Source organism: Genypterus blacodes, unplaced genomic scaffold (assembly GCF_046128005.1).
Source record: "Genypterus blacodes isolate CSIRO-AG114 ecotype Tasmania unplaced genomic scaffold, CSIRO-AGI_Gbla_v1 ptg000055l_1, whole genome shotgun sequence".
Classification (NCBI taxonomy): Eukaryota; Metazoa; Chordata; class Actinopteri; order Ophidiiformes; family Ophidiidae; genus Genypterus; species Genypterus blacodes.
Window position 1 is genome coordinate 4,379,387 of NW_027466867.1, and position 25,851 is coordinate 4,405,237.

The 25,851-nt window shown below is 45.4% G+C and overlaps 3 protein-coding genes across 3 annotated transcripts; 2 read left to right on the forward strand and 1 right to left on the reverse strand.

The window, feature by feature from the left end:
- The first annotated feature begins 1,832 nt into the window (after positions 1-1,832).
- On the forward strand, positions 1,833-12,735 carry LOC143001980 (integrin beta-3-like). The gene is made up of 15 exons (XM_076151880.1): positions 1,833-1,974; positions 2,322-2,407; positions 2,871-3,075; positions 3,176-3,428; positions 3,976-4,138; positions 4,266-4,427; positions 4,684-4,779; positions 5,563-5,652; positions 6,181-6,315; positions 7,066-7,510; positions 9,058-9,280; positions 9,359-9,459; positions 9,558-9,677; positions 11,072-11,238; positions 11,849-12,735. Exons 1-15 carry the CDS (start codon positions 1,899-1,901, stop codon positions 11,915-11,917), a joined length of 2,391 nt encoding a protein of 796 aa, XP_076007995.1. The 5' UTR covers positions 1,833-1,898; the 3' UTR covers positions 11,918-12,735.
- A 565-nt stretch (positions 12,736-13,300) lies between these two features.
- Positions 13,301-22,177, forward strand: LOC143001984 (serine/threonine-protein kinase tousled-like 2). The gene is made up of 21 exons (XM_076151886.1): positions 13,301-13,438; positions 14,745-14,839; positions 15,985-16,056; positions 16,446-16,518; positions 16,619-16,656; positions 16,894-16,986; positions 17,841-17,948; positions 18,126-18,218; positions 18,394-18,504; positions 18,770-18,906; positions 18,997-19,149; positions 19,231-19,297; positions 19,378-19,475; positions 19,698-19,779; positions 19,937-20,028; positions 20,103-20,192; positions 20,286-20,455; positions 20,552-20,690; positions 20,800-20,911; positions 20,999-21,106; positions 21,265-22,177. The coding sequence occupies exons 2-21, from the start codon at positions 14,747-14,749 to the stop codon at positions 21,439-21,441; spliced, it is 2,106 nt and encodes a 701-aa protein (XP_076008001.1). The 5' UTR covers positions 13,301-13,438; positions 14,745-14,746; the 3' UTR covers positions 21,442-22,177.
- A 379-nt stretch (positions 22,178-22,556) lies between these two features.
- Positions 22,557-25,832, reverse strand: becn1 (beclin 1, autophagy related). The gene is made up of 12 exons (XM_076151894.1): positions 25,681-25,832; positions 25,372-25,504; positions 25,225-25,289; positions 25,028-25,086; positions 24,833-24,923; positions 24,612-24,748; positions 24,314-24,508; positions 24,051-24,197; positions 23,801-23,950; positions 23,373-23,433; positions 23,141-23,283; positions 22,557-22,956 (listed from the first exon to the last, which is right to left on the reverse strand). Exons 2-12 carry the CDS (start codon positions 25,496-25,498, stop codon positions 22,788-22,790), a joined length of 1,344 nt encoding a protein of 447 aa, XP_076008009.1. The 5' UTR covers positions 25,499-25,504; positions 25,681-25,832; the 3' UTR covers positions 22,557-22,787.
- Positions 25,833-25,851: the final 19 nt, after the last annotated feature.

Sequence of the window (25,851 nt, forward strand, 5' to 3'; positions counted from 1 at the left end):
ACACACACACACACACACACACACACACACACACACACACACACACACACACACACACACACACACACACACAGACTAATTGATGAGACAGCTTTGGACCGTCTCTCATTGAGTCTAATTATGTTTCTTCTGCTTCACTGTTTACATCTGGTCCGCCTCAAGGCTCGTCTCAGTTGGCCGGTCACATCCCGACGCCGTAACAATACTCAGCTGTTGGTCTTTAGTTTGATGAAACAATCCCAGCAAGATGGCAATAAAACGTGATGAGCGAACATCAAATGTGCCGGCGTCTCCTTCAACAAAACGACCGGCCAGAAAGGGAATATCTGATTGATGTTTAAACCCTCTTTGGATCCAGACCAGTAGTGATGTTCGTCCAAACTGGGAACGCTACAGAATTTAGACATTTACGAATGTCTTTTACCTTTTAAATCACTCTCTTCTCATGCTCTTCCATTTGGTAATGATCGCAAACTATTTTATTGCTATGTTCCAATGAAAGGTTCCCCTGTCAGTAGCCTCTTTGGTTTCGAAATCGTCTTCATCAAAGCCAAAAGTTAGAAAGATTTATTTAAAACTAATCAGAAAAACGTTGAAATGTACAGACATGAAAGAGAAAATCGTCCAACACTGTGATCCACACGTCTGTGAAACAAATGAGCCTTTACATGACAAATACTAGGGTCCTCTGTGTTCAAGTGACATCTAGCGGTAATAAGTGGTACTACAACATATTTATCAACACATGAGAAGACGTGATTCCTGCGTGTTTTGCTCCCTTTCCTGCAGCCAGAAGCCATTATCCGTGGGCAATTAAATTGACAAATCCAAACAAAAAAGCATTTTGACTCGCAGCAACATTATAAATCCATTGCCGTCCTGTTTTCAATCCATCTATGTCTACTAGTCTCTCCCCCTTTTTACCCAACAAACATCACGATCTTTATCTTACTCAACTCTACACCTTCTTTCTTTACTTGCTATGAAATGTTTACCTTAAACTTTTGATTTTAGACCCAAATACTTGATAACTCTTGAAACGTGACGCCACGACCTTGACTGAAGTTTGGTTCTTACCCTGGATGAAGGCCTTCGGCTCTCTGCTCCATCCACATGCATGCTGAGCGTTTCCACCACCTGCAAGCAGAATGTGGTTATCAGTTTTAATAATTCGTTGACGTAATCCTAATTGACATGAATTGTCTCGTAGCCATTGATGCAACTAGTTACTTAAAACAACAACGAGAGTAACACAAGATTTGGCCCCCGCGTTTCTTTCAAAGCAGACATTTTACTACAGCAATATAGCCACTATTACTCATGTTGTAATGTAATTGTTTAAAATGCTGAATTATTTAATTGTTTGGCAATAAAACCAACCGTCAGTCGCGTTTCCGCTGAGTCGCCTGGCACGAGCTGTTTTGTTGTAGTTACAGATTATGTCCACCAGTGGGCGCTGAGTGAAATAAACGACATCCGATCGCAGAAATCGATCGTTTGATTAGATGACATCGATTATATACATTTATAATGAAATATACTCACTATTATTTCTGTGTAAACAAACAACACAAAAAATGTTCACATTTCACATTAAAATTAAACGAATTGCGTCTTCCTGAATATTTCCGAACTTTAAGTATCATTGTCCAGGTGGTTCCGTACTTGACATTCTACTGTACCTGCCATACGTTCGATGCTCTCATACCCGCATTATAATAACGCACAACTGGATCTGGGTGCTGCTCTCCCCGCCCCCTGACCCTAAAGGCGCCCTGATGAGGAGGGAGGGCGGTTCTGAGGGATGTGACTCTATTTGGAGTTGATGATGAAGAAAAGTGTTCTTTCACACTCACATCTCCACCGGAGCTCCCTGGCAGGCTCCGCGCAGCACCAGGATGAGTGCTCTCCCTGCGCTAAGGACACTTTGGATATGCGCCTCAATGGTTCTCATAGGAATATCAGGCATTCATGGTGAGTTTGTCACTTTTCCCAATCATTCTAAGCTGAAAAATCCTGGAAAACTTTTCAGCTCTTCTTGCTTTCTTCAAATGAAGGACCACTTTTCTGTTGATGAGGGGAAACATGAGAAATAATCCTAATGTTGTGCTTTTATCGCTCTAATGAAAATAACACACAAGTCTATACAAATATCACACAACTGTTCCATATAAGAGTATTGTAGATATACATTTTAATATAAGATACAATAGCAGAAATGCCGGAATAAACTCAGAATAGACTCCCAAAGTGAACACCTGCTGTGATTTCTCTCTTATCAAGTATTGATCGATGCACTTTCACATACTTTTGGTCTCCAGGTTCAAACGTCTGCACTTCCAGAGGAGCCAGCACATGTAAGCAATGTCTTGCTGTGCACCCCAGCTGTGCCTGGTGCTTCCAAGAGGTGGGTTCCTTTTTCCCCTTCACTTCATTTAGGCAACATATGCCTGCCTTGGAGTAACAAAAGGAATATTTGTGTTCACACTTCTGAGCAAGAACATGTTTCTCCTTTACAAACTGCTTCATGGACACAAACTCAGATGCTTGTGTTCGTTCTGGCACTTGGACCAAACTTCTGGTGTAAACATTGTAAAACTCGTTAATTCCACAAAGTTGGACTCTTATCCAAGTTTTCTCTGGGTTACCTCAGTTTCTGTGTTTTGTCTTGTTGTTGTTCAGAGGGTGTTCATGCACAGTTGACAGATGTTTCTTCATTCCAGAAGATTTGATACTGGATAGTGGATCATTTTTCATTCCTATCACAATTTAGACTTCAGTTGAACCGAACATGCTTACATAGAATTATTAAATATTGAAGTTATGTTAATGGAGAACTATATGAAACTTTTTCCTGGTCATTCCATCAGGACTTTGGCCAGGCGGGTGCTGCCTCGTCCCGCTGCGATCTGAAGACCAACCTGGTAGCAGCAGGCTGCTCTCCGTCCGCTCTCGAGTCTCCAACCAGCAAAATCCAGGTGGTGGAGGACCGGCCCCTCAGCAATAAAGCAGCCGGGGCCACGCAGGATGCCACCCAGATCAAGCCCCAAAAACTCCAGATCACCCTCAGGCCAGGTGGGCTTCATATCAGATTCTAGTTCATGAAGAACAGAGACCAGATTTGAGGTTCAAGTCTGGAATTGACTGAATCTAAGTCCTTTGTTCCATTTCTCAGATGACTCCAAGCGCTTCACGGTGAAGGTGCGGCAGGTAGAGGACTACCCGGTGGACCTCTATTACCTCATGGACCTCTCCTTTTCCATGAACGACGACCTGGTCCGCCTGAGGACACTGGGCAACGGCCTGGCTGAGGCGATGAACCGCACCACCAGCAACCTGCGCATGGGCTTCGGAGCCTTCGTGGACAAACCGGTCTCACCTTACATGTACATTTCCCCGGAAGAGGCAGTGAGGAACCCCTGCCACAGGTAAGAGGGGCCAAGTGCATGTGCATGTTGACCTGGTGACCAGATTCATCCAGAACGGAAAGAGGAAACAACACTTTTACAAGATCATAGAACTAATTTAGCCCTTATATTTCAGAAATACATATTCAAAAGTTAAACAACAACAAAAAAGTGCCCACTGGTGGAGCCTTTGGGGGTTGTTTGTGTCTGCGTGTAGAAAGTGGCGTCATTATGCGGATGATGTCATATTTCAGTCATTCCCTTAAACACAGTGCTGTGGAGACGCAGGTACGATCCCGGTCACAGCACTTGTTAAAAGCTTACAGGAGCTGCTCAGTCAGCTGCTCTGAATCACCTGCAGGTAATCCACTACAGAGAGCGAGAGAGAGAGAGAGAAGGTGTCCAGATGGAAGCCACTGTGGCCACGCCCCCAAGCGCCAGTCACAGGCCTCTGTTTTGATTGAGCCAATGACAGGGCTCCGCTCAGTAGACGTTATCAATAGATGGAAACTGACCGCTCTGGTTGTCTGTGACTCTGATGATTCACCTAAGTCTGTTTGATTGACAGTATCAACGTCACCTGTTTGCCTCAGTTTGGGTACAAGCATGTGCTCTCTCTGACGGAGGAGGTGGGTCGATTCACCGAGGAGGTGAAGAAGCAGATGGTGTCCAGGAACAGAGACGCCCCGGAGGGAGGCTTTGATGCCATCATCCAGGCTGCGGTCTGCAAGGTGGAAACACACATTCACACACACACACAGACTAAGCATCATACACACATTCAACGTTTACCTAAGATACAGAAAAACTGCGAATGAAAGCCCTCACTCCTTCCTTCTGTGGTGTGTTGGGGACCAGGAGCAGATCGGTTGGCGTCCAGGTGCCTCCCACCTCTTGATCTTCACCTCAGACGCCAAAACTCACGTGGCCCTGGATGGTCGCTTGGCTGGAATCGTACAACCCAATGATGGAATGTGCCACCTCAACTCTGACAATATGTACAGCATGTCTACCACCATGGTTAGTGTGTGTGTGTGTGTGTGTGTGTGTGTGTGTGTGTGTGTGTGTGTGTGTGTGTGTGTGTGTGTGTGTGTGTGTGTGTGTGTGTGCGCGTGTGTGTGTGTGTGTGTGTGTGTGTGTGTGTGTGTGTGTGTGTGTGTGTGTGTGTGTGTGTGTGTGTGTGTGTGCGTGTGTATGTCAGCTGTAGGACCATTTCTGTGTTTATGTGTGTACATGTGGACACTTACTAACCGCAGCGTCCCTTGTGGCCTCTCAGGACTACCCGTCCCTGGCTCTGATAACAGAGAAGATGTCCGAGAACAACATCAACCTCATCTTTGCTGTCACCAACCCTGTGGTTTCTCTGTACCAGGTCAGGAGCTCTGCCAGTCACACTGAGCTCATCCAGCTACCTTTGATTCTGTTCATTTGGTCCTTTCCTATTTCCTTTCAATTTGATAAGCTAATTTAAACGCTGGTAGAAAATAGTAAATAAATAATAAATCCACAAATTTCAGTCTGTAATAATCTAATTTTGGACATAATCTTTGGTTGAGGCTCTCCAAACCTCCTTGGCATCAGTATCCTCCATTGGCAGAGTCGATATTGTAAATGAATCACTTTTAATGGTGGAGACGCAATGTTCATACTCAGCAAACAAACACTCCAACATCGCTTTTTCCACAAGATGTCGTAACAAACTGCTGAAGCGGCTCTGCTAGCACAAATTGAGAGAATTAAATCAACTGTTAAGCTGTTTGGTGAGAGAAAAGGCTGGATATCCAAATGTGACTGTGAGGATAACATGTCAGGAATGCACACACACTCTTAACAGTTGGACTAAGTATCACCATCTTATCTTTTAGTGCTTATGCGTGTTGCTGTTATTATCTATCAGTTGTCATGTTTTGTTTTGTTTTTAATGGTTTGGCTCATAAAATGTAACAAAACAAAGAAGTTGCTTTATGTAGGAAAACACCAACCTTTTATGAAACCCTGGTGATGTCATATATTGCTACATAGATGTATTTACTGCATTTTACAGCATTTTACAGTATTTGGCATAGATCACCATCTTAATTATTTTATTTGACTTCAGTGCAGTTTTTTGCAGTAGGATTACATCATCACCTCAATCTGTCCATCTGCTTTATAGAACTACAGTGAGCTGATCCCGGGAACCACGGTGGGAACGCTGTCCAATGATTCAGGCAACGTTGTTCAACTTATACTGAAGGCCTATGCTGTGAGTATACTGCGCACACACACACACACACACACACACACACACACACACACACACACACACATCTCAGACTAGACAGTGTTTCAGGGCCCGTCATGATCAGCATGTGTTTGTTGACACACACCCACTGAGCCTGAGTCATGCACGGAGACACGAGCCAAACATTTACAAGCTGTCCGCAGTGGCCAAGATGTGAAGCTGACCAAATGCGGGCGACTCTTGGCCGCGCTTCTATGAAACGTGGTTCCTTTTTTAGGTTTATTTGGGTTTAAAGCTCAGAGAAGAACAAGTGAATGAACAGAGAATGAAATACTACATACAGTAGTGTGTGAACATGATGTGTGTGTGTGTAATTATTCTGCTGAAAATCGATTTGACTTGAAGGACTATTATCATCAATTATGAATTAAAATGAATTATATAAGATTCACAGTATGAAACCAACTTGGAATGCAACTTTGTCTGAATGATCCAAGTCCGTCCAGTCTCACCTGCGTTGTGTTTGCTGCTGTTCGTCTTTGTTTTCAGAAAATCCGTTCCAAAGTGGAGCTGGAGCTTCAGGGCGTTCCGGAGGAGCTTTCCCTGTCCTTCAACGCCACCTGTCTGAACGGAGAGGTCATACCTGGTCTCAAGTCCTGCTCCGGCCTCAAGATCGGAGACACGGCAAGTCGACAAGTCCTACCTTCACAGTACACAACCTTATCTATCAATGCTATACAAATTACATCAATATTCAACCTAACAAGCTGTAGTATCTGTATTATACGATTCTAACTTACTTTATGACCTTTTTGGCATATGAGCATTGTACTGAGGGATCTGTATGGAAAATGCATCAAAATAACATGTCACTTAGTTCCCTGTGCTATTTTTCACCCTGTTTTTGTTCCGTCCTGACTTCCACACTCGCTCCTATCGCTCTTTCCTTTGACATTTCCTCTTTACCCGCGGTGCCAAAAAGCAGACGGTGGAAAGGAGCAGATGGAGACGTTCTTATTCATATTTTCTTGCTTTTCCATTCTTCTTCTGCAAACTATTTACTCCTAACCGCAAAACAAAGTGCACAGCCCGCCTCATGTTCTCCACTTCTCTAACGCATTTATCTTTATCTAGACTTCTTTTTGTTTTTCTTTTTCCTGTCCTCACTCCAGGTGACATTTTTTGGCCCCAAAAACATTTCTTTCTCTCTGCCTCTGCATCTTATTTCTCCATATATGGCCGTCTCCCCACATGTAGTAACTGCCCACTTTTGGACATTCACCAGTTTTGGATGCTGGGTGAACAATTACAATGTGATGTTTCGACTTGAATGTAGCTTACAGAGCTTCAAACATGGAACTGCTTCAAGACATTTACAAAGAAGGAGCATTTTTAACGTTTTTTTAATTCATCTGCTCCCTTCCTTCCATCCAGGTCTCCTTCAGTGTGGAGGCCAAAGCTCGAGGTTGCCCCAAACAGAAAAAGAAAACCTTCATCATCAAGCCTGTTGGCTTCAAGGACTCGCTGTCCGTCACCGTCACCTTCGAGTGTGACTGCAAGTGCCAAACCAAAGCGCAGCCCAATAGCCCCAAATGTAACCACGGCAACGGCACCTTCGAGTGCGGCATTTGCCTCTGCCACCCGGGCCGCCTGGGGCCGCACTGCGAATGTGCCGAAGGCGACTACAACCCCACCGAGCAGGACCGCTGCAGTGCACCAGCACGTCCCGGGGGAGGCCAGGGCGCCGTCTGCAGCGGGCGCGGGGACTGTGTGTGTGGCCAGTGTGTGTGCCACAGCAGCGACTTTGGAAAAGTCTGGGGAAAGCTGTGCGAGTGTGACGACTTCAACTGCCTACGCTACAAGGGAGAACTGTGCTCAGGTAAGATAATGATATTATAACTTAGAAAAGCTGTGAAATAAATTGACTTGACTTTCTTATATAAATAACAAGTTAGACTACCTGACCTCATTTTTAATCCCACAAGACACAGATTCACGCAGAAAATAGCACCACACTTGGAAACTTAGATGCAGAGAAGGTGGGAAGAAGGTTTAAACAGCCACCATCTCCATTGTGTGTGTTTGTGGGAGCGTTTCAGTAAAAGTTGTGTACCTTTGCCGGGGTTGGCAGTCGCCTTCACCACACTGACTTTGCCACCCACCTCATCTGGGAAGCATTACCTACAATAACAACGCCCCCTCCTACCCAGGACACGGGCTCCACTCACAATAAACTCACTGCAGTGTGTTTATTGTTGTGTGTCTGCGTGTGTGTGAAAGTGTGTGTATATAGAGTCTCAGCATGTAAAGTGGAAGATGCGAGACACTTGAACACATTGCTATCGTCCGCCGCCTGCACGTGCCGCCGCGTGTTACAGGCGTTGAAGTTAAAATACTTCAAATAGCTAAGATAAATTGCTCGAAGCAGTGAATTGCATACGAACAAAGGCCGCTCTCCTGCCTTGTGCTTCATTACATCACCCCCCCACCCCCCGCCCCCCTCTTTTTCTCTGGCCAGAAATGTTTTGCTGTATTCCCAAAAGCCCATAGATTATCATGAACATACCTTTCTGCTTACCCAGCGACTCCAGTGGTGTCATAGTGCTAAAAATAAACCCATGTTTGGTCAGAAAAAGGACCAAATGGGAGAACGCTTGTAAATGTTCTGGACATGTGCCTATGTGTGTGTGTGTGTGTGCGCGTGTGTGTGTGTGTGTAGAACATGGTCTGCTGGTGTCCTGAAATGGGTCCTATGAGGTCCAATCCTCAGGGTGAGGACCATTGTTCTTCACCCACAAAATGGTCTAATTAGAAGCAAGTGGTCCCGCGGTGATGACAGTGTGTTTCTGAATGATCCTTCACCCAGTCTGACTCTTCCCAGCAGTTTCCGGTGTCATGTGTTTATCTGCGTATCATTGTTTTTGCGGTGATACGCCACAACAAGGGATGTACGTTTCCTGCACCGTCACTCCCTCACTGGCCTGTACGCACACACTGAATCACCCAGATAAAAATAGGAATCAGTCACCACACAAGCGCACAATGATATTCGTTTTAGATTGACGGCGGTTGCAGACGCAATGTTTACAACTTCTGCTTTCCAGTCCAAAGACGAGGTAAAGAGGCAGCTCGGGCTTTTCGGGGAACAAAATTCCAATCATTTCGTCCACTAAGTTCCCCCTCCTTCTTCTACTGCACACGCACACACACACACACACACACACACACACACACACACACACACACACACACACACACACACACACACACACACTTCTTCTGCTTAGCCTTGTCACATTTGTCATGAATTTGTTTTGGAATGATGATACAAAGTCATGCTGTGTGTGAATCTAACTTTGAAGCTTCATAACGCGTTGTTGTGAGCCTTCCAGTCTGATAAGTTCTTGCCATCTTGTCCCTCCCCAGGACACGGCACCTGTAACTGTGGCTTCTGTCAGTGTGACCCAGACTGGCAGGGCGACAACTGCAACTGCTCCCGACGCACCGATACCTGTATGTCCAACCTGGGCCTGTTGTGCAGCGGCAGGGGTCAGTGTGCGTGCGGCGCCTGTGAGTGTACGCAGCCCGGAGCCTACGGGGCAACATGTGACAAGTGCCCCACCTGCCCCGACGCCTGCACCATGAAGAAGTGAGTCACGTGCTGCATGTAGATGTGTTCTATGTGTGACCAACAGCAAAGTTTGTTCATTGCAAGATTTGCTTGCAGGGAGTGTGTGGAGTGTAAGCACTTCAAAAGGGGAAAACTCTTTGACGATAAGACCTGCAGTCGTATCTGCAAGGATGAGATTCAGCTTGTGGATGAAATAGGTAAGATGCACAGATAACTAAGCCATGAAAACGGTCAAACCCCTGGGTTAAATTGGGTCTAATCAAGTTTTCCGTTTTCTCTTGTCTTGTCGATCCAGTGCTCCATGATACAAACGCTGTGAACTGCACCTACAAAGACGAGGACGACTGCGTGGAGCGTTTTCAGTACTACGAGGATGCCAGCGGCAAATCCATCTTGTTTGTAGTCAAGGAGCCTGGTAAGGGAGAGAAATAGAGATTTAACTACAATAGATGACAATATAATCAGACTGAAATCTGCATAAATCAATGCCGATGCTCTTTGGGTAACAATTCAATGGTGTAATCATATAATTGGTTTACTGTCGACATAGCATTCTTATTATAGTTAGTCTTCTGGTGTGTTTTCCTGCATGAACCAATCAGATGCCTTGTCATGCAGTCGCTCTTTGTAGAAACGCACACATCCAAACATCATCGCCTTGTTGACTTTGACTTGTCACTTCCCTGCTGGCTCGCCCTTCATCTGCTTGTTAAGAGGCCAAGCTGAGAGACTGCAGGGTGGTAAAAACAGCCTCTAATGATCACCAGTGCCCTCCGAGAAACTCTGTCCATGAGTCTGCTTTTAATGGCTGCGTGTTTTTAATTTAAGGCCCAACTGGGTAGCAGAGACATGCGCCAAATATGCCTTGAACACAACGCCCCCTGCCGTGTCAGAGAGGGCTGTAAACAGCTGCCAACACTACATACGTATCCTCAGGAGGAAAGCAGGGAGAGAGAATCTAAGTAAGCAAAAGTGGTTGATATAAAGAGAGACGGTGTTCTATACGTGTTCCATTGTACGTCTCTCCCCTCCCCGTGATCCTGCAGAAATGTTCTTAGCGTGTATACCTGACGTGACTTTCTGCGACGCCGTAACGACAGCGGCCGCCACATTAGAGATCAAAAGGTTTGGTGGAAGAGCAGGAAGTAGAGCGAGGTAAGAATGAAGGAGGGAGGAAGCAGAGAAGAGGCGCTTTGATGTCGGCTGTAAAAACGCTCAGAGTGCGGAGAGTCGCAGACAAACGGGTCGATATGCCACACATGGACACAATCAGATGCATGGATGACATTCTCTGTTGAAGTTCATGCAGAAATACAGATAATTATAGGAAAACCGGCGTGTGTTTCTAGTTTGATAAGAGCAAGAACATAATGTACATGCGGTCATACATGCAGTCAAGGCTCGTTCGCACTTCCTGTTCCAACCCCATCGCCTCCACAGTTTTCTTACATCATTCCGGCTTCTGTTCTCTTCCTTCCCTTCATGGATGTGATATTTCTCAGAAAGTACAGAATATTCCTGCTATAAATGTCTGCACCGCCGAGTGGGCCTGCCAGCGTGACAAACGATCAACGTGACCATTTTAGGGATTTCAAAGGCCCACAGCTGAATCAGACAAAGAACAACATTTACCAAAGAACATGGGTGCAAATGCGTTCTTTTTCAATCGGTATCCGAAACAATAGTGGAATCCATGTGCGTGAAAGAAGAGATGAGAGCATTAGAAGTATGAAGGAACAAGACTTCCTTCGCTCTGGTCCTCACCTTATCTTCTCTGTTTCCCCTTTATCTCTCCCTCCTTCCCTCCAGACTGCCCCAAGGGTCCGGATATTTTAGTGGTGCTGCTTTCAGTGGCTGGAGCCATACTCTTCCTGGGCTTGGCTGCTCTGCTCATCTGGAAGCTGCTGGTCACCATTCACGACAGACGGGAGTTTGCCAAATTTGAGGAAGAACGCGCACATGCCAAGTGGGACACGGTGAGCGGATTACGCACGAGTACTAGAAGCGCACCAGATGTAAACACTCTGGAAGCAAACTACTGATATGGTGTTTGTTCAAACAATTAATTCATAGTTAGGTTTAGATATTTTGGACGTCGCTTTCTGGTCTCTTTCTCTCTCACTCTCTCTCCTTCTCAGTTGCAGACATGTATGCTGTACACACACATACACACACACACACTCAGGCCACACACACAGTCTTGTTTCAGGAAGACTTTTTGTTTCATTATTTCTGTGGCATGCTGTTACTCCCGGCAGAACAAAAGACAGCAGCCACTTTGACAGGAAGGGTTGGGTTTAAATTAGCCAACGCTAATTAGCCTTTACTGGTAATTGGCTGCTTTGTGGTCTCGCACACCCAAATCTTTTAGATCTTAAACCTCAAAGAATCCCACTAGTTTAAAGATGCTCACTGGGTATTCATAGTTAAAGCGTGAGTCACATATTGAAGGTAACACAAAGGGGTGTTGTGTACCGGGGTCTTTATCCTTACAGTCTTGAAACATAATAATACAATACGAATTTTAAATGTACATACAATATTGAACCTCCTACTGACTTGTGCTTCTTTGTATTTGACGGACAGGGACACAATCCTCTCTACAAAGGAGCCACCTCCACCTTTACCAACATCACTTACAGAGGGAAGGACTAATGCTACTGAACAATCCCAAATCAAAGACAGATCGAACAGACTTTTACTGTTGAAAGCCACCAAAACATGTGCAGGTCTCTACTGTCACAAGGCAATGATTAATAATTATTTCTGTTTGTAAATATGTAGAAAAGGGCGTATTTTTATCAGGGATTTGCCACAAACACCCTCATGTACGTCATTGATGAAACATTAAAGTATTTTCCTGACTTGATGTGACAGTGAAGTGTTGTGTTGTAGGAATATGGGATGCTGTTGACGTGCTTGTGGGCAGAGCAACAAGTGAAGGACATGATAACACAATGCAAAACGCATCATTTTCCTTATGGTATTGATGTGGTTTCCTGTAAGTGGGGCTTCATTCTGCTCCTGTCAACTGACACTCTTGTGGATGTGGTGTGGTTTGGAGTCAAATGTTTACGCAAGGAGAAATGGTACAGTTTCATGAGTGCATTCTCAGAGATAAGAGCTTTCATGTGTGTGCAGTCTTGATAGTGATATAGCTCAGACGTTTAGAGACATATTTGGATATCTTTTGGCACTACACTTGTAATAATAGTTATCTAAATCCTCTCGTGTTTTTAATTCTTAACCAAATGTTGACAACTTGCTTCACCAATGACACAAAAACCTCCAATGCCCAATAACAAAGACCTTTCATTGAGCTTGCTTATAATTTCCTGCAGTAAGTGTTGTGTTTACAGTTTGTATAGCGACATACAGTAAATGCACGGCACTGCTGCCCTCTCGTGGACTGTCATGGACATTGCACTCAGACCGGATTAATCCAAGTCTGTCAAACTGAGTTTGAGGTGAGGGAGCGGATGATTTAGTCAATTTATATAATTTGTGTTTGTCATATTGCTTAAACCCGCGGGGTTTACTTTAAAACTGACGCTATTGCGCCTATCAAACCACGTTGTACACACTGACATTCATAGATATGATCATTAAAGACCCCAAGATTTGCGTTGTGTGTTTTTGGTGATTGTGGTATGAGTAGTTTCTGCATAAGTCGATGCAGAAACGCCTGGGCAGCATCACACTCAGCTCCCTGGAGCTTCCACGGCCTCACTGCAGGGGGTCATCATCACTTTAGGACCAAATTCACTCTAACAAGGTGGATCAAGTTCAGAAGCTGGGAACATCGCTCGATGGCAACAAAATCAGGCCCGGGTGAAGCAGAAATGTGACGACACTTCTGAGGAGACTTTAAGAGCGTTGACAGCTCCAGCGTTGCCCGTGCAGGGGCACCAACACGGCCGAGGAAACCCCGAGGATCAGGGCCTCCTGTCTGGATGACACCAGCAGTAGCCGGGCACATAGCTCTGCTCGGCTAGCCTTAGCTAAGCTAACTAATGTCTTCCCCGGATTCGGAATAATTTTAAATGGGTAATGTTCGCAGCATTCGTCGAACTGTGTAGGGTCCGGACGTGTTTAGTGGATTGCTGTCGCCGGGTGGATGGACAAGAACCTTTTTAGGGCTGCAAGTGGCTGTCAGACCCGATAAAGGTACTCCAGGTGAGGATACCACTGCTTTTAGCATGAGTGAATGCTAGGCTTGCTAGCCTGCTAGATAACTTAGTTAAGGTAGTGTTAACCAACCCTGCAACGGGAGTTGTCTTTTATCAGTATCTATTCTATACTTATTCTTACACCATTGTCAGTGCCAGTTTTAAACAAACTTTTAGTGTCCTCTGAGTGATGTAGAATAGTTTGACAGAACACACGACAGCTATTCTTTTATTTGAAATTCCGCAAGATTTGATTAGCATAATAGCTCGTGCTAATATTAGCTAGCTAGTTAGCCAAGTTAGTCGACAGCATCTTCTTGACACTTAGTACTGCTTGACGTTAAGTGACTTTTAATCAAATTTGGATTAATTGTAACGATGGAACTTAAAATAAGTGTAACCTTTGGGCTTAATTATACATAAAAATGTAATACAGTGAGGTAGTAAATAAATTCCATCATTGTTTTGACGATTTAATGGTCAGAAATATATATTTGGCTACATGAGGTAACTGCTACAGTGGAATTATGGTTTTGTCATGATGTCATTGTTCTGTTAAAGTAAATTGCCATCAAACCACTTGAAACCATATGCACCCCCAGTAGAAACCACCAGTCAGGTGATAGATAAACCATCTCTAGAGCTTTCTAATGACTTCCAGTGTGTCCATCTTTGTACAATTCACACACTAGTGGGCAACACTCAAGTGAACCCTTAGTTAATGTCAGTGCAGTTGATGAGTAAAGATACCTGAGAAGTTTGAATTGAACACATGAGAGCCACCAAATATATAGTCCCTGATCGCTGCCTTGTGTGTCAGGCACAGAAATTCTCATTCAACAGGAGTATGTTGATAATAATTGACTCTTTACAGGAGGAGAGAGTGTGATTGAGGTTGTCAAGGGTTGTCATGTGTTCCAGTTGCTTGATAAATCTGTCTTATTTCTCTACATTACTTTATCTGGCCATACAGTTTTTTGATTAGCTCAAACAGTAATGAAACATGACTTAGAAGCAACTCAGCCTTTCACCGACCCCAGAGCATGGAGTAGTTGTTATTGTTGATGTTACAGTTTGCTGGTCAGACCCAGGACTGAAAACCAACTTCCTGAGACACAGCTGATGAATAATCACAACATAACATACATGCTAATTGCCCTAAATGTATAGTGAAGGAAACAAAAATAAGAAGTTATCCCCTGCCTGATGATATGTGGTTTATTTATCTCCTTTGCTGACAGCCAAACACATTATCTGGCTCCTATAAGATACCATTTCACTCAGTGCAGTTTGTGTTGTGTTTGTTATTCTAGGCATGACAGAAGGACTTCATAGCCAGGCTATTAGCCTGGACCCCCGCCGGCAGGAACTGCTTGAGGCTCGCTTCACTGGAGTTGGTGTGGCCAAGGTTTGTGTCCGTGCAGTTGAATGATAAACTTTGTAGAAGCTGTATTGCAAAAAGCATATTTTATTTTCTGTTGCAATATGCAATATGGGGATAATTTGGAAGTGCGAGGTCCATCATTATACTCTTGGTATACGTTTGGTCACACATAATGGAGCACTTCTGAATTAAGACCATTAGTTTTGTGTAGCAATAATTTGTGTACCAATTGTGTAAGGACAATTGGCTTAAATGTATTTTGCTGTTCAGAAATGTAGTTTTAAAAACAAAGGAAGGGCTAAAGTTATTTATCTCTGCTCAAATAAGTTTATGCTTTTCATTTGTGTGTGAATACGAACATGCTCTAAGTCATTGTTGTTCAGTTGCTAAGGTTACTCCTTCAGTTTAGGCAGGTTTGGATATCTATTCTGTACTCCCTGGCACTCTCAGTGATCCTCTCTCCCAGAGCTGAAACTCAAACAAGACACACACTGTCTGGGCCGATATGGGAGCTGGCCAGCAGCTCATTGTTTCAGTGGAGTCCAGTGACACTAAAATGGCACCGCAACAGAAGCTGAGGACATTAGGCTCCCTCCTATACTGTGCCCATGCTGGTGAACTGGCTATGGTTGTGATGTGAGAAAATGGCAGCCCCTGAGCAAGCATTCAACCCTGCTTGTGTATGGGTTTATGTCGATCGGTGAGTGTCAATAGGACACATGTAGCGGACGTGAACAGCAGCTGGAAGCAGGTCAGTCATGTAAGCATTTCTCCCCCAGCACCATTAGCCTGCTGTTAGTCCCATGATGCCGTGCAGCTGATGGTCTGCACCGTACATGCTGATTCTACTGACAGGATGTGAACTAAGGATATGCAGATTAACTTGTGACAAACCAGTGCTTGCAGTTGAGATTTAGCCATGGCAAAGTGTTTCTGTTTCAAGTGTTTCACATTAATTAAGGAAAGATTAAAGGAAAGATGAAATATCAGCTCATATGCTATGTTCTCTGAATCATTCTGCGGTGAAGCGTCTCCATGATTGCACCTTTCACAGGAGAACACGCGGTTTCTATTAATAGCAGTGTTCCGTGTATCTTTATCTTTCAATTCAAGGAGCAGCGAATGACTTATGATTCAGGCCAAATGTTGTCTTTGTTCTGTTTCTCCAGAGTTCAGCCAACAGTGAATCATCCAACCAGTCTCTGTGCAGCGCCGGATCACTCAGTGACAAAGAACTGGAGGTTAGTCGGGCGGGGAAATGACTCCAGATGAGATGACTTCCAGTTCTTTAGAAAAAAATCAGATACTGTGCCCTTGCATCGATTTTTATTCCAGGACACGGCAGGAGAACCACTATAAAAATGGCTTTAGCTGCAGCATGAAGTAAACGAAGACAAAATGTGCCCTTATGACAGATTGTTATGATAGCAGCTTTGGCCCTTTGGTGGCTTCTGTGAAATGCAAGCTCTGGAAATACTAAATTAAAACTTGATGTAATCTGAGACATCTTAGTGTAATGCACCATAGGCTGTCAATGTTCCATTACTGTAAGAAGAGCAACAGAAAAGGAAAGCTTCTACAGTTTGTGTAATGGAATACTGGGCTGTCCTGCTTTTCTCATCGTGTCAAGACGACTGAGAAGAAGACCAATGACCAGAGAAGAAGAAAGAGAAAAGGAGACATCTACGACAGCAGCAGCCAGGGTGAGTCACTTAGCACCCAAGGGTCAAATGTACACTAAAATACACCCTATACCCCAAAATGAGTAGATTTTGATTCTTACTGTCTATCATTCATTTCCAGGAAAAGGCAGAGGGCATAAAATCAGTGATTATTTTGAGGTGAGTGTAACCTGGGTGTGTTTCTCCTCTGCATTTCTCCTCCGGTGCTGCCGAGCTTCATATCGCGTTTCCAGCCGCAGCACCGTAATCTCACCCTCCCGCTCCAACTGTGCCAGCACGGTTCATTCATCACAATCGTTTCTGAATAACGGCTCTGTCTTTCCTTTCTCTCTCTCTCTCTCTCTCTCTCCCTCTCTCTGTCTGGTTTCCACACTCTGTCCTCTGCCCTGCGGCCAGTTTGCTGGTAGCAGCGGCTCTGGCACCAGTCCTGCCCGGGGCATCCCCGCACTGGTGCGCTGCTCTCCTCAGCACTCGCTGTCTAATCCTCTGGTGAGCACCACCACCCATTTCCATGCCCTCATCTTGGTCTACCTCCCCCTTTTTCATCTTGTTTTCCCTGCTGTGTAATGAGACTTAGTAAGCCATCATCTCCTTTAAGTATGTGTTTCTCTTTAACGGCTAGGATTAGATAGAATTTTGTCAATTTTAAGGGTTATGTTCAGTTCCTTAAGTGTGTCACGGCTTCACTGGATCGGTTTAGCCAATTGGGAATCAAACTACTCACTAGATTTAATGAGTGGAGAAGCTGATAATGGATGCTACTGACGTGTTTTAGGACGCTGTTAATCCATTGTTTTCTGTCCCTCTGTTGTATAGTTTAAGTAGAAACACAATTAAGAGAAAGAAAATGCCACAGATTAAGGATGTGTGTGTGTGTGTGTGTGTGTGTGTGTGTGTGTGTGTGTGTGTGTGTGTGTGTGTGTGTGTGTGTGTGTGTGTGTGTGTGTGTGTGTGTGTGTGTGTGTGTGTGTGTGTGTGTGTGTGTGTGTGTGTGTGTGTGTGTGTGTGCTGAAATAGTTAAGCTTCCACTTCAAGTTGATGTGAGATCCATTCATCTTCTGTGTAGATACCAGCCTTCATCGCAAACTACAAAACCTCTGCTACTGTCTAAACGCCATGTTTCTGGCGCTTCCGGAGCTCTAAAGTGCTAACAGATCTCTCATAATCTCTCCACTCTCCTGTTAACCACACGTGAAATGAGCTGGGGCGGATGCATGCTCATGATGTTGGAAATCCTTGATCCACCAGGATCAGGAACATCAGGGTGATCATGGTCAGTGATAAGATACAGGTTAGAGATCTGATCCTCTCTTGCTTTCTCTCCGACTCTCTCCGGCCTGCAGATTCAGCACGGCAGCCCCTCATCCACAGGCTCAGCCCACACAGACTCGTCATCTTCCAGCTCCGTCAAGATGGCACCCACACACTCCTGCTCACACAAAGCCATCCAGGTAACTTGCCTGGATACACGTCACATACACTTATATAGGCTTAAGAGTGGCCTCATTAATGAGCAGCATTCTGCTCAGACTGCTGGTGCTGTGTGTGTATGTGTGTGTGCCTCCATTATGTGTGGTTCATTAGACGGTTTGTGTCGGCTCATCCTCCTCTTTTCCGGCCTTCCCCAGTCAGATCTGACCCTGGTCAAACTACGAGCACTGGAGAATGGAAAGAACTCTGACCTGGAGAAGAAAGAGGGGAGGATAGACGACCTGCTGAGGGTAAGATGAGAACGCGGTTGATGCTGGCTCCAAGATTCTTGTTAAAAAAATGTCAGCAAACCAAACGGTCTCGCTGTGTCGCTTCTTCTGCCTTTCTTATATAGTTGAAGAAACAAAGTGAGAAGCCAGTAGTAGTACCTAATTAATGTCCCAACTACGGTCTGTGTTTTGGCAGGCTAACTGTGACTTGAGGCGGCAGGTGGATGAGCAGCAGAAGATACTAGAACGCTACAAGGAACGGCTTAATAAGTGTGTGACCATGAGCAAGAAGCTCCTGATCGAAAAGGTGGGTGAGTTAGGTGTTAGGTGGGTCTGCGTGAAAGAAACTTTTTGTGTTCAACTTATACAGTACGTGTGTGTGTGTGTGTGTGTGTGTGTGTGTGTGTGTGTGTGTGTGTGTGTGTGTGTGTGTGTGTGTGTGTGTGTGTGTGTGTGTGTGTGTGTGTGTGTGTGTGTGTGTGTGTGTGTGTGTGTGTGTGTGTGTGTGTGTGTGTGTGTGTGTGTGTGTGTGTGTGTGTGAATATGAACTATTCTGTGTTTAATCTTTGCAGTCAAAGCAGGAGAAGATGGCTTGTAGGGACAAGAGCATGCAGGATCGTCTGCGTCTGGGCCACTTCACAACCGTACGCCACGGAGCCTCCTTCACCGAGCAGTGGACAGATGGATTTGCCTTCCAAAACCTCATAAAGTCAGCATGCAGAATAGGAACAAACGTATGTGGAGAGCGGTGGGCAGTACGTTAACGCGTGGTGGTGGTGGTGTTGTTGTGTGTTTTTAGGCAGCAGGAGCGGATCAATTCCCAGCGAGAGGACATGGAGAGGCAGAGGAAGCTGCTGGGGAAGAGGAAACCTCCCTCCATGGCCCAGACGCCCCCACCCAGCCTGGAACAGAACAGACGGAAAAGCAAGAGCAACAGCCAGGAGAATGAAGCGTAAGAGTAGAATTGGACGACTCTCACGGTTTAGATGTTTTAGGTTTATCTTTGTAACGGCTTCTTCTTCCTCCCACTCAGGTTATCACTTGCCGAATATCACGAGCAAGAGGAGATCTTCAAACTTCGAATCGGTCATCTAAAAAAGGTAACGGCAACCGAAAACGCTGCGCTCTTTACCGTCTATCGATGGACAATGGCTGACAGATTGTTGTGGTTTGTCCGCAGGAGGAGGCGGAGAGCCAGTCAGAGCTGGAGCATCTGGAGCGAGTGAGGAACCTGCACATTCGGGAGCTGAAGAGAATCCACAATGAGGACAACTCACAGTAAGTGGCCCTTTTATTTTTTTTAAACCTGCCTTCCACGTGTTCTGGAACGTGCCCGCGTCTTAATTTAGAACCTTTTCAGGCCAGCGCAGCTTCTAATTCATCATGGAGTGTGCAGCTGTGTATGTTATGTCCGTGTAGGACATCTTGTTGTTTTTGTTTGGAGAGGAAGGGGGAAATGTTTGAAAAAGGCACTGATGGCTGAAGTGTGTGGTTTTGCAGATTTAAAGACCACCCCACACTGAATGACCGATATCTGCTGTTATATTTACTGGGAAGAGGTGGATTCAGTGAAGTTTACAAGGTAAGTACATGCAGCAGATGCCACTTATCCTGTTTGCGTTCTACTACTTATATTTGAAGAGTCAGGTTTCCATAAGTACACGATTCAATGTTAGAGACAAGATTAGACTGCTTTACTTTCTTGTTTCGTTGACGGTGCCAACTGTCTCCTTTTGTAGGCTTTTGACGTCACGGAGCAAAGGTACGTGGCCATCAAGATCCATCAACTCAACAAGAACTGGAGGGAGGAGAAGAAGGAGAACTACCATAAGTAAGTGTGAACCTCTGGCTCTCCCCGTTTGAGACGCTGCTAAACACTGACCCCGTATTTCCTTTCCTTTGCAGACATGCTTGTAGAGAGTACAGGATCCACAAGGAGCTGGACCACCCTAGAATAGTCAAACTCTACGACTACTTCTCGCTCGACACAGACTCGTAAGGGCCGCTTACTTCTCCACTCGCCACACAGATGGCTGAAGGGGCGTTTCGAGGCCTGACTTGTATTTGTCCCTCCGTCGTCTCGCTCAGGTTCTGCACAGTGCTGGAATACTGTGAAGGCAACGACTTGGACTTCTACTTGAAGCAGAACAAGCTGATGTCGGAGAAGGAGGGTCGCTCCATCGTCATGCAGATCGTCAACGCCCTTAAGTACCTTAACCAGATTCGCCCACCCATCATCCACTACGACCTCAAGCCAGGTAGTCCGTCATGGAATGTTTTGCTTTTTACATTTTGGTGTTTGTGGAATAATTGAATATGTCACCTTGGTGTTTGTGACCCCGTTTTGTCTTTAGGAAACATCCTGCTGGTGAACGGCACAGCTTGCGGGGAAATTAAGATCACTGACTTTGGCCTTTCCAAGATCATGGACGATGACAGCTACCACCCTGTAGATGGCATGGAGCTGACCTCACAAGGAGCCGGAACCTACTGGTACACAAACACACATTCCACTGACTCGACTGAGCGCAGACGAGTCGTGGTTGAGGTCGTGTTGTCGTCCTTGCTGTGTGTGCTCAGTGTGTGACTCTCTGGCCCGCAGGTACCTCCCTCCTGAGTGCTTTGTGGTGGGCAAGGAACCCCCCAAAATATCCAACAAGGTAGACGTGTGGTCAGTAGGGGTCATCTTCTATCAGAGCTTATATGGACGCAAGGTAATTGTGAAAACGCTTTATTTCCCTTTTTTCAGAGAACAGAAATACCAACCTCCTTGTAAATTCTCACACTTTTCTTCTCTCCAGCCATTTGGTCATAACCAGTCTCAGCAGGATATCCTCCAGGAGAACACCATACTAAAAGCCACTGAGGTGCAGTTTCCCCCCAAACCTGTGGTCACAACAGAAGCAAAGGTGGGATACCAATTCATTCACTGCAGCGTTACTCTTACTTTCTCACCATTCAATCACTAATTGCATTGAGCACAACAGTAGAATGGTCTAAATGTCTAACTAAAGCAAGAAAGAGTGGTGGTACCTGCAGAAGTAATGCGTGTCCTTTTCCTTCACAGGCCTTTATTCGACGTTGCTTGGCTTATCACAAGGAGGACCGTGTGGATGTGCTGCAGTTGGCCAGCGACGCCTTCCTAATGCCTCATATTCGAAAGGCTCTGGGCAGCAACAGCGCACCCCAGGCACCTCCCACCCCCTCCACCTCCAGCTGCTACGGCAGCAGTGCCTCGGACTGAAGGGAGCCGCCGTCCTGGAGTTTAGAAACCTGGAGAGGGGAACCCGGTTGGGACAAAGCCACGTGGAGAGGTCATGCGTTTGATGAAACTCCTCCTTAGCTCCCTTGGCTTTTTAGGGAGCACAGAGCATGATGGGATGGAGGCGACCTTTAAGCTGGAATGGAACCAAATTGCTGGACAATGTGGCGATGTAATAGTAAATGTGCCCACCACCGTGGTCCCAAGTGCTAAACGTGAAGGGCCAGTCTGTGGCTGTGGGCTCAGTAGAACCCAAAGATTTGCCCATATGCATGCACTAACACACACTTTGGCTCTCTGCGGGGCACGACAGGCAGCGACACGCACCCCAAAAATTGCACAAGACAGGCTAAAGATGCTGATGCCATTTGTGGAAGATCACCTGCCTCCATTATGTGGAAGTTTGACAAAAACGCATCGCTGAAATGTCTCTTACCGCTTGAAAAGAATCATCCGTCAAACTATTTTTCTGTACCAACCGCTGTCCATTAATATACAGTATATCCCTTTAGGTTTGAACCTGGGAGTTTGTTCAGAAGGGCTCGAAAGATTGAAAGGAATCACTGGTGACCAAAGTTAAAGGCCTGCCGTGTTGATCTAGCATCGTTTGAATAAGTGACTTAAGAGAGAACAGGGCTGAGCTATAAAGATAAACTGGTTTAGACCTATTTTGAATATTTTATTGAATAATTGTCTGGAATTTAGCTTCTTACTTCAATTAAGTCCATATTTTTCCATTAGAAATGATCGATGATGGGAATTAGAAACTCCCCCCCCTTGTGTTATTTTGTTGCTCACAGTAGAGCTTATAATGAATGGCGGCATTCTCAGAGATAATGAAACCATTAAAATAACATTTGGTAAACTTTGTGTCCTGTCAGTGAAGTGAATGTGGGAAAGATTCATTCAAGTCTGATAAAGTGTGTGTCACTACTTTTATTGCATTGTCAACTTTACACAAAAAAGACCAGAAGTAAAGCTCAATATTAATGCAGTTATTGAAGCAGATAATGGCAAACTGAACAAATCTAGTTCTTCTGTTTGCTTTGAGAGCACATGGAGGGACATGACTACATCCTGTGTCCGTCTCCATCATATGGGCAGGTCACTTGGCAGCACAGAAGGATTTGCACCATCTCCCCCTTTTTTTTTTTTTTGGAACACAGATCACCTGGCCTGAAGATCCAAACATTGTCCCACGCACGTTTCCTTGCACTTAAACCTGAATTAACACTGTACCCACCCCTCTTTTGACTTCACGTCCAAAGGAGAATTATGACACCAATCCTGGGGGTCCTCGACAGCCCGAGGGCATTGTCCAATCGGGTTTATCGGTTGTAGAACTGCGAGGTGACCCAGGCCAGTCCCCACTTCAGGTTGGTCAGCATGAATTTAAGCGCCTTGGTCCACTGCTCCTCAGAGTTGAACTGGGTCTTGATGGAGTACGAGCCGCCGCTGCCGCCTGTGTCTTCGATCTTGCCTTTCTCCACATCCATCCTGACACGGAGCAGAACAAAAGTAAGTGGACGCATCACGTTAGGTGGAGACATTGATGAAGATTAGACGATTTGAAGATGCATAAAAGGCCTCTACGAATAGATCAGTAGGCAGCAGAGACATCCTAGCTAAAGAACCCATGAACCTTAGAGCCATGTGGTGTGTGTGTGTACAGGCATCTGACCTGTATGGGAGGCAGAAGCCAGTGTCTCCTTTTTCTACTTCCTCTTTGAATTGCTGGACACAGTCCAGAAAGGCCACCATGGCGTGGTCGAATTTATTGTCCCAGAAGAACCTCAGGCCGCCCGAGCAATACAATGGGAGTTCCTGCACAAAACAAAAGGTCAGAACAAAAGAGCTCAAACGGAATCCAAAAAAAAAGAGTGCTGAGCTGCAGCGTCTCTTGTATGCGTTACCTTGGACTTGTCTGTCAGTGACTCTAAGTACGAGTGGTTTCCGTATGGGACAAGGCGATATCTGAAAACACAACATATCACATTCTTTCCAAACTGAGATGCAACACAAACATTTCAAATGAAACACGGCTAAAGAAACAAGACAGAGAAGACGTTCCTCAAATTGCACTGCATAATGGAATCTAAACGACCCAATGTGTTACACCAAACACATTTCCAGAGGAGCGAGAGAGCAGAAGCATTTACACTGAAAGATATTCACACTGCATTAGCTTTGTTTTGTTTTAGTTTTTCATGGCAGGGTGAATATGCATCATTACTAACAGATTCAGCTGAGAAACGTTTCACACATAATGGCGAGATCATTCAAAGGGAAACGCGGGCCAGGGAAGAAAACAGTGACGCGTATGATTTGATGTTTGTGTTACCTCTGGAAACGCAGGCCCATTTTGTTGGCCAGCGCGTGCAGCAGGAGCACGGTCTGCCCCCAGGCCGCGTTGATCTCGTTCCACTCCACGGGGACGCTGGGGAGGCGACCCAGACGGAAGTTGTTGATGGTGCCGAACTGACCACTGTGCCTGGACGGGGACGCAGAAAAGACAGATTCTCAGATTCTAGAGAGACTTTCCAGAGCAAAGGACGTAAACCCCTGTGTGTGTGTGTGTGTGTGTGTGTTACCAGATGTGGAAGGTGGCATTAAAGACGTTGGTCTTCTTCAGGCGATCCAGCTGCATCTGGCAGTAACGCATCTGGTTGTCCACACTCTTCAGCTCGTCGTCCAGCTCCAACTGTTGCCGTTTAAACTCACTGTACTCCTTCTGATACCTGACATATACACACACAGACGGAGCAGTGGAAAGAGGTCAGACATCTCTAACCGCTGTATCTTCGATGGTATATCTCTTGACTCCCCTCTCCCCTCCCCTGAAGGCCTCACTCACTGGAGCTCCTCCGTGTCCAGCTGCTGAGAGTGACTCCTGCTCTTGGTTAGCTCCTCAGCTACAACCGCCCTCTGATCTTCCACTGTCTCCAGCTCCTGGACCAGGGCCTCCTCTTCCTCATTCAGATGCTGCAGCTCTGCCAACAGGCTCTCCTCATCCTCCACTTGTAGGTGAGACAGAAGCTCCAAACACTGCCTGCAAATACATGCAAGCATAAGATAAATATACTGACGCACAATTGAATTTGTTTGAACAAGTCAGTATTATAGCATTTGTTATTGATTTGATGCCAACTCACTTGTAATTCTGACATTCATTCTCTGTAATGTTGAGCTGTGTGTCCAAGTGGTCCAACAGCGTGTCGGTGCATTCTTCACACAGTGGGTGGTCCACATCTGTCTGGCCTGACATGATGTCAAACAGGTCACTGGTCACCTGTGTGGGATAAAACAGTCACATTTGAACCCTAAATAACAATGGAGCAAGTAATTCAAATGTTTTTGCTGTCTGAAAGCAAACCTTCAGCCTACGACTCAGGTTTTCCATCGTGCCTCCGTCAGATGCTTCTCCGATCAGAGTGAAGCTGTTGGCGCTCTCTGTGGACATCATCCTGCAGAGCCAGGAAAGATTCAGCAATCCAGTCAAGTTTACTGAAGGATACTGTCAAGGCTCTATGGGGCTTCATAACAGATCTCACATGACTCGAGTGCTCACCGTGCCGGAGGGATGTATTTCCTGGCCACTCCATCTTGCTTATTCTCTAAAAAGGTCTCCTGAGGGAAAAGATATGAAAATTAAGTCTCAGGCATGCTTGCTCACAAAACATCAAACAGAAAGGAACTGGCCAGTGAGATATTGGGCAATGACACGATTTAAATTAAGTTTAAAATAAAGATTAAAGCCTTAGTTACCTCTGGCGCCGTCTCCCCCTCACTGCTGTCAGCCTGCTTGCTGGGAGTCACCGTGACTAACGGAGCTAACGGAAAGACAAATCAGCTCGAGTACCACCATATGCTCAACTTTAGATACATTTAATTCATTTTAAGGCCAGGACTTACCGATGAGCTCCTGTATAGTGACCCGATCGAGGACTTTGAAGGATGTGTCCAGTTTGAGTGGCTGGCTGCATCGCTGACACACGAAGCTGACCTGCATGGTTGTGCTCGACGATTTGGAGCCTTCCATCCCGATCTGAAATACACATAAAACAGTGATCGCACCGTAAACAACCAAACTATCTACGGCAATAAAGGCTAATGAGTTTAAATGTTTGCTAGATAGTTAGCGAAGCATGTGACTAATTTGCTAGGAAGCTAGCTAATGGTAGCTGAACAGGATGCTTGAGTATAAGTATACGTTAAACTCACTGTTCTTTGCGAGGAAGGACGATTGTTGTATAATAATCCAGGTTTGCACACGTTTATAATAATAAATCGCCGCAAATATAAACGATTTGCATTTTGCACATCGGAACCAGGCACTCCGCTGTCCACTTCCTTATTTTTGTTTACGGCGGATGTGATGTCACTACAAGCCGA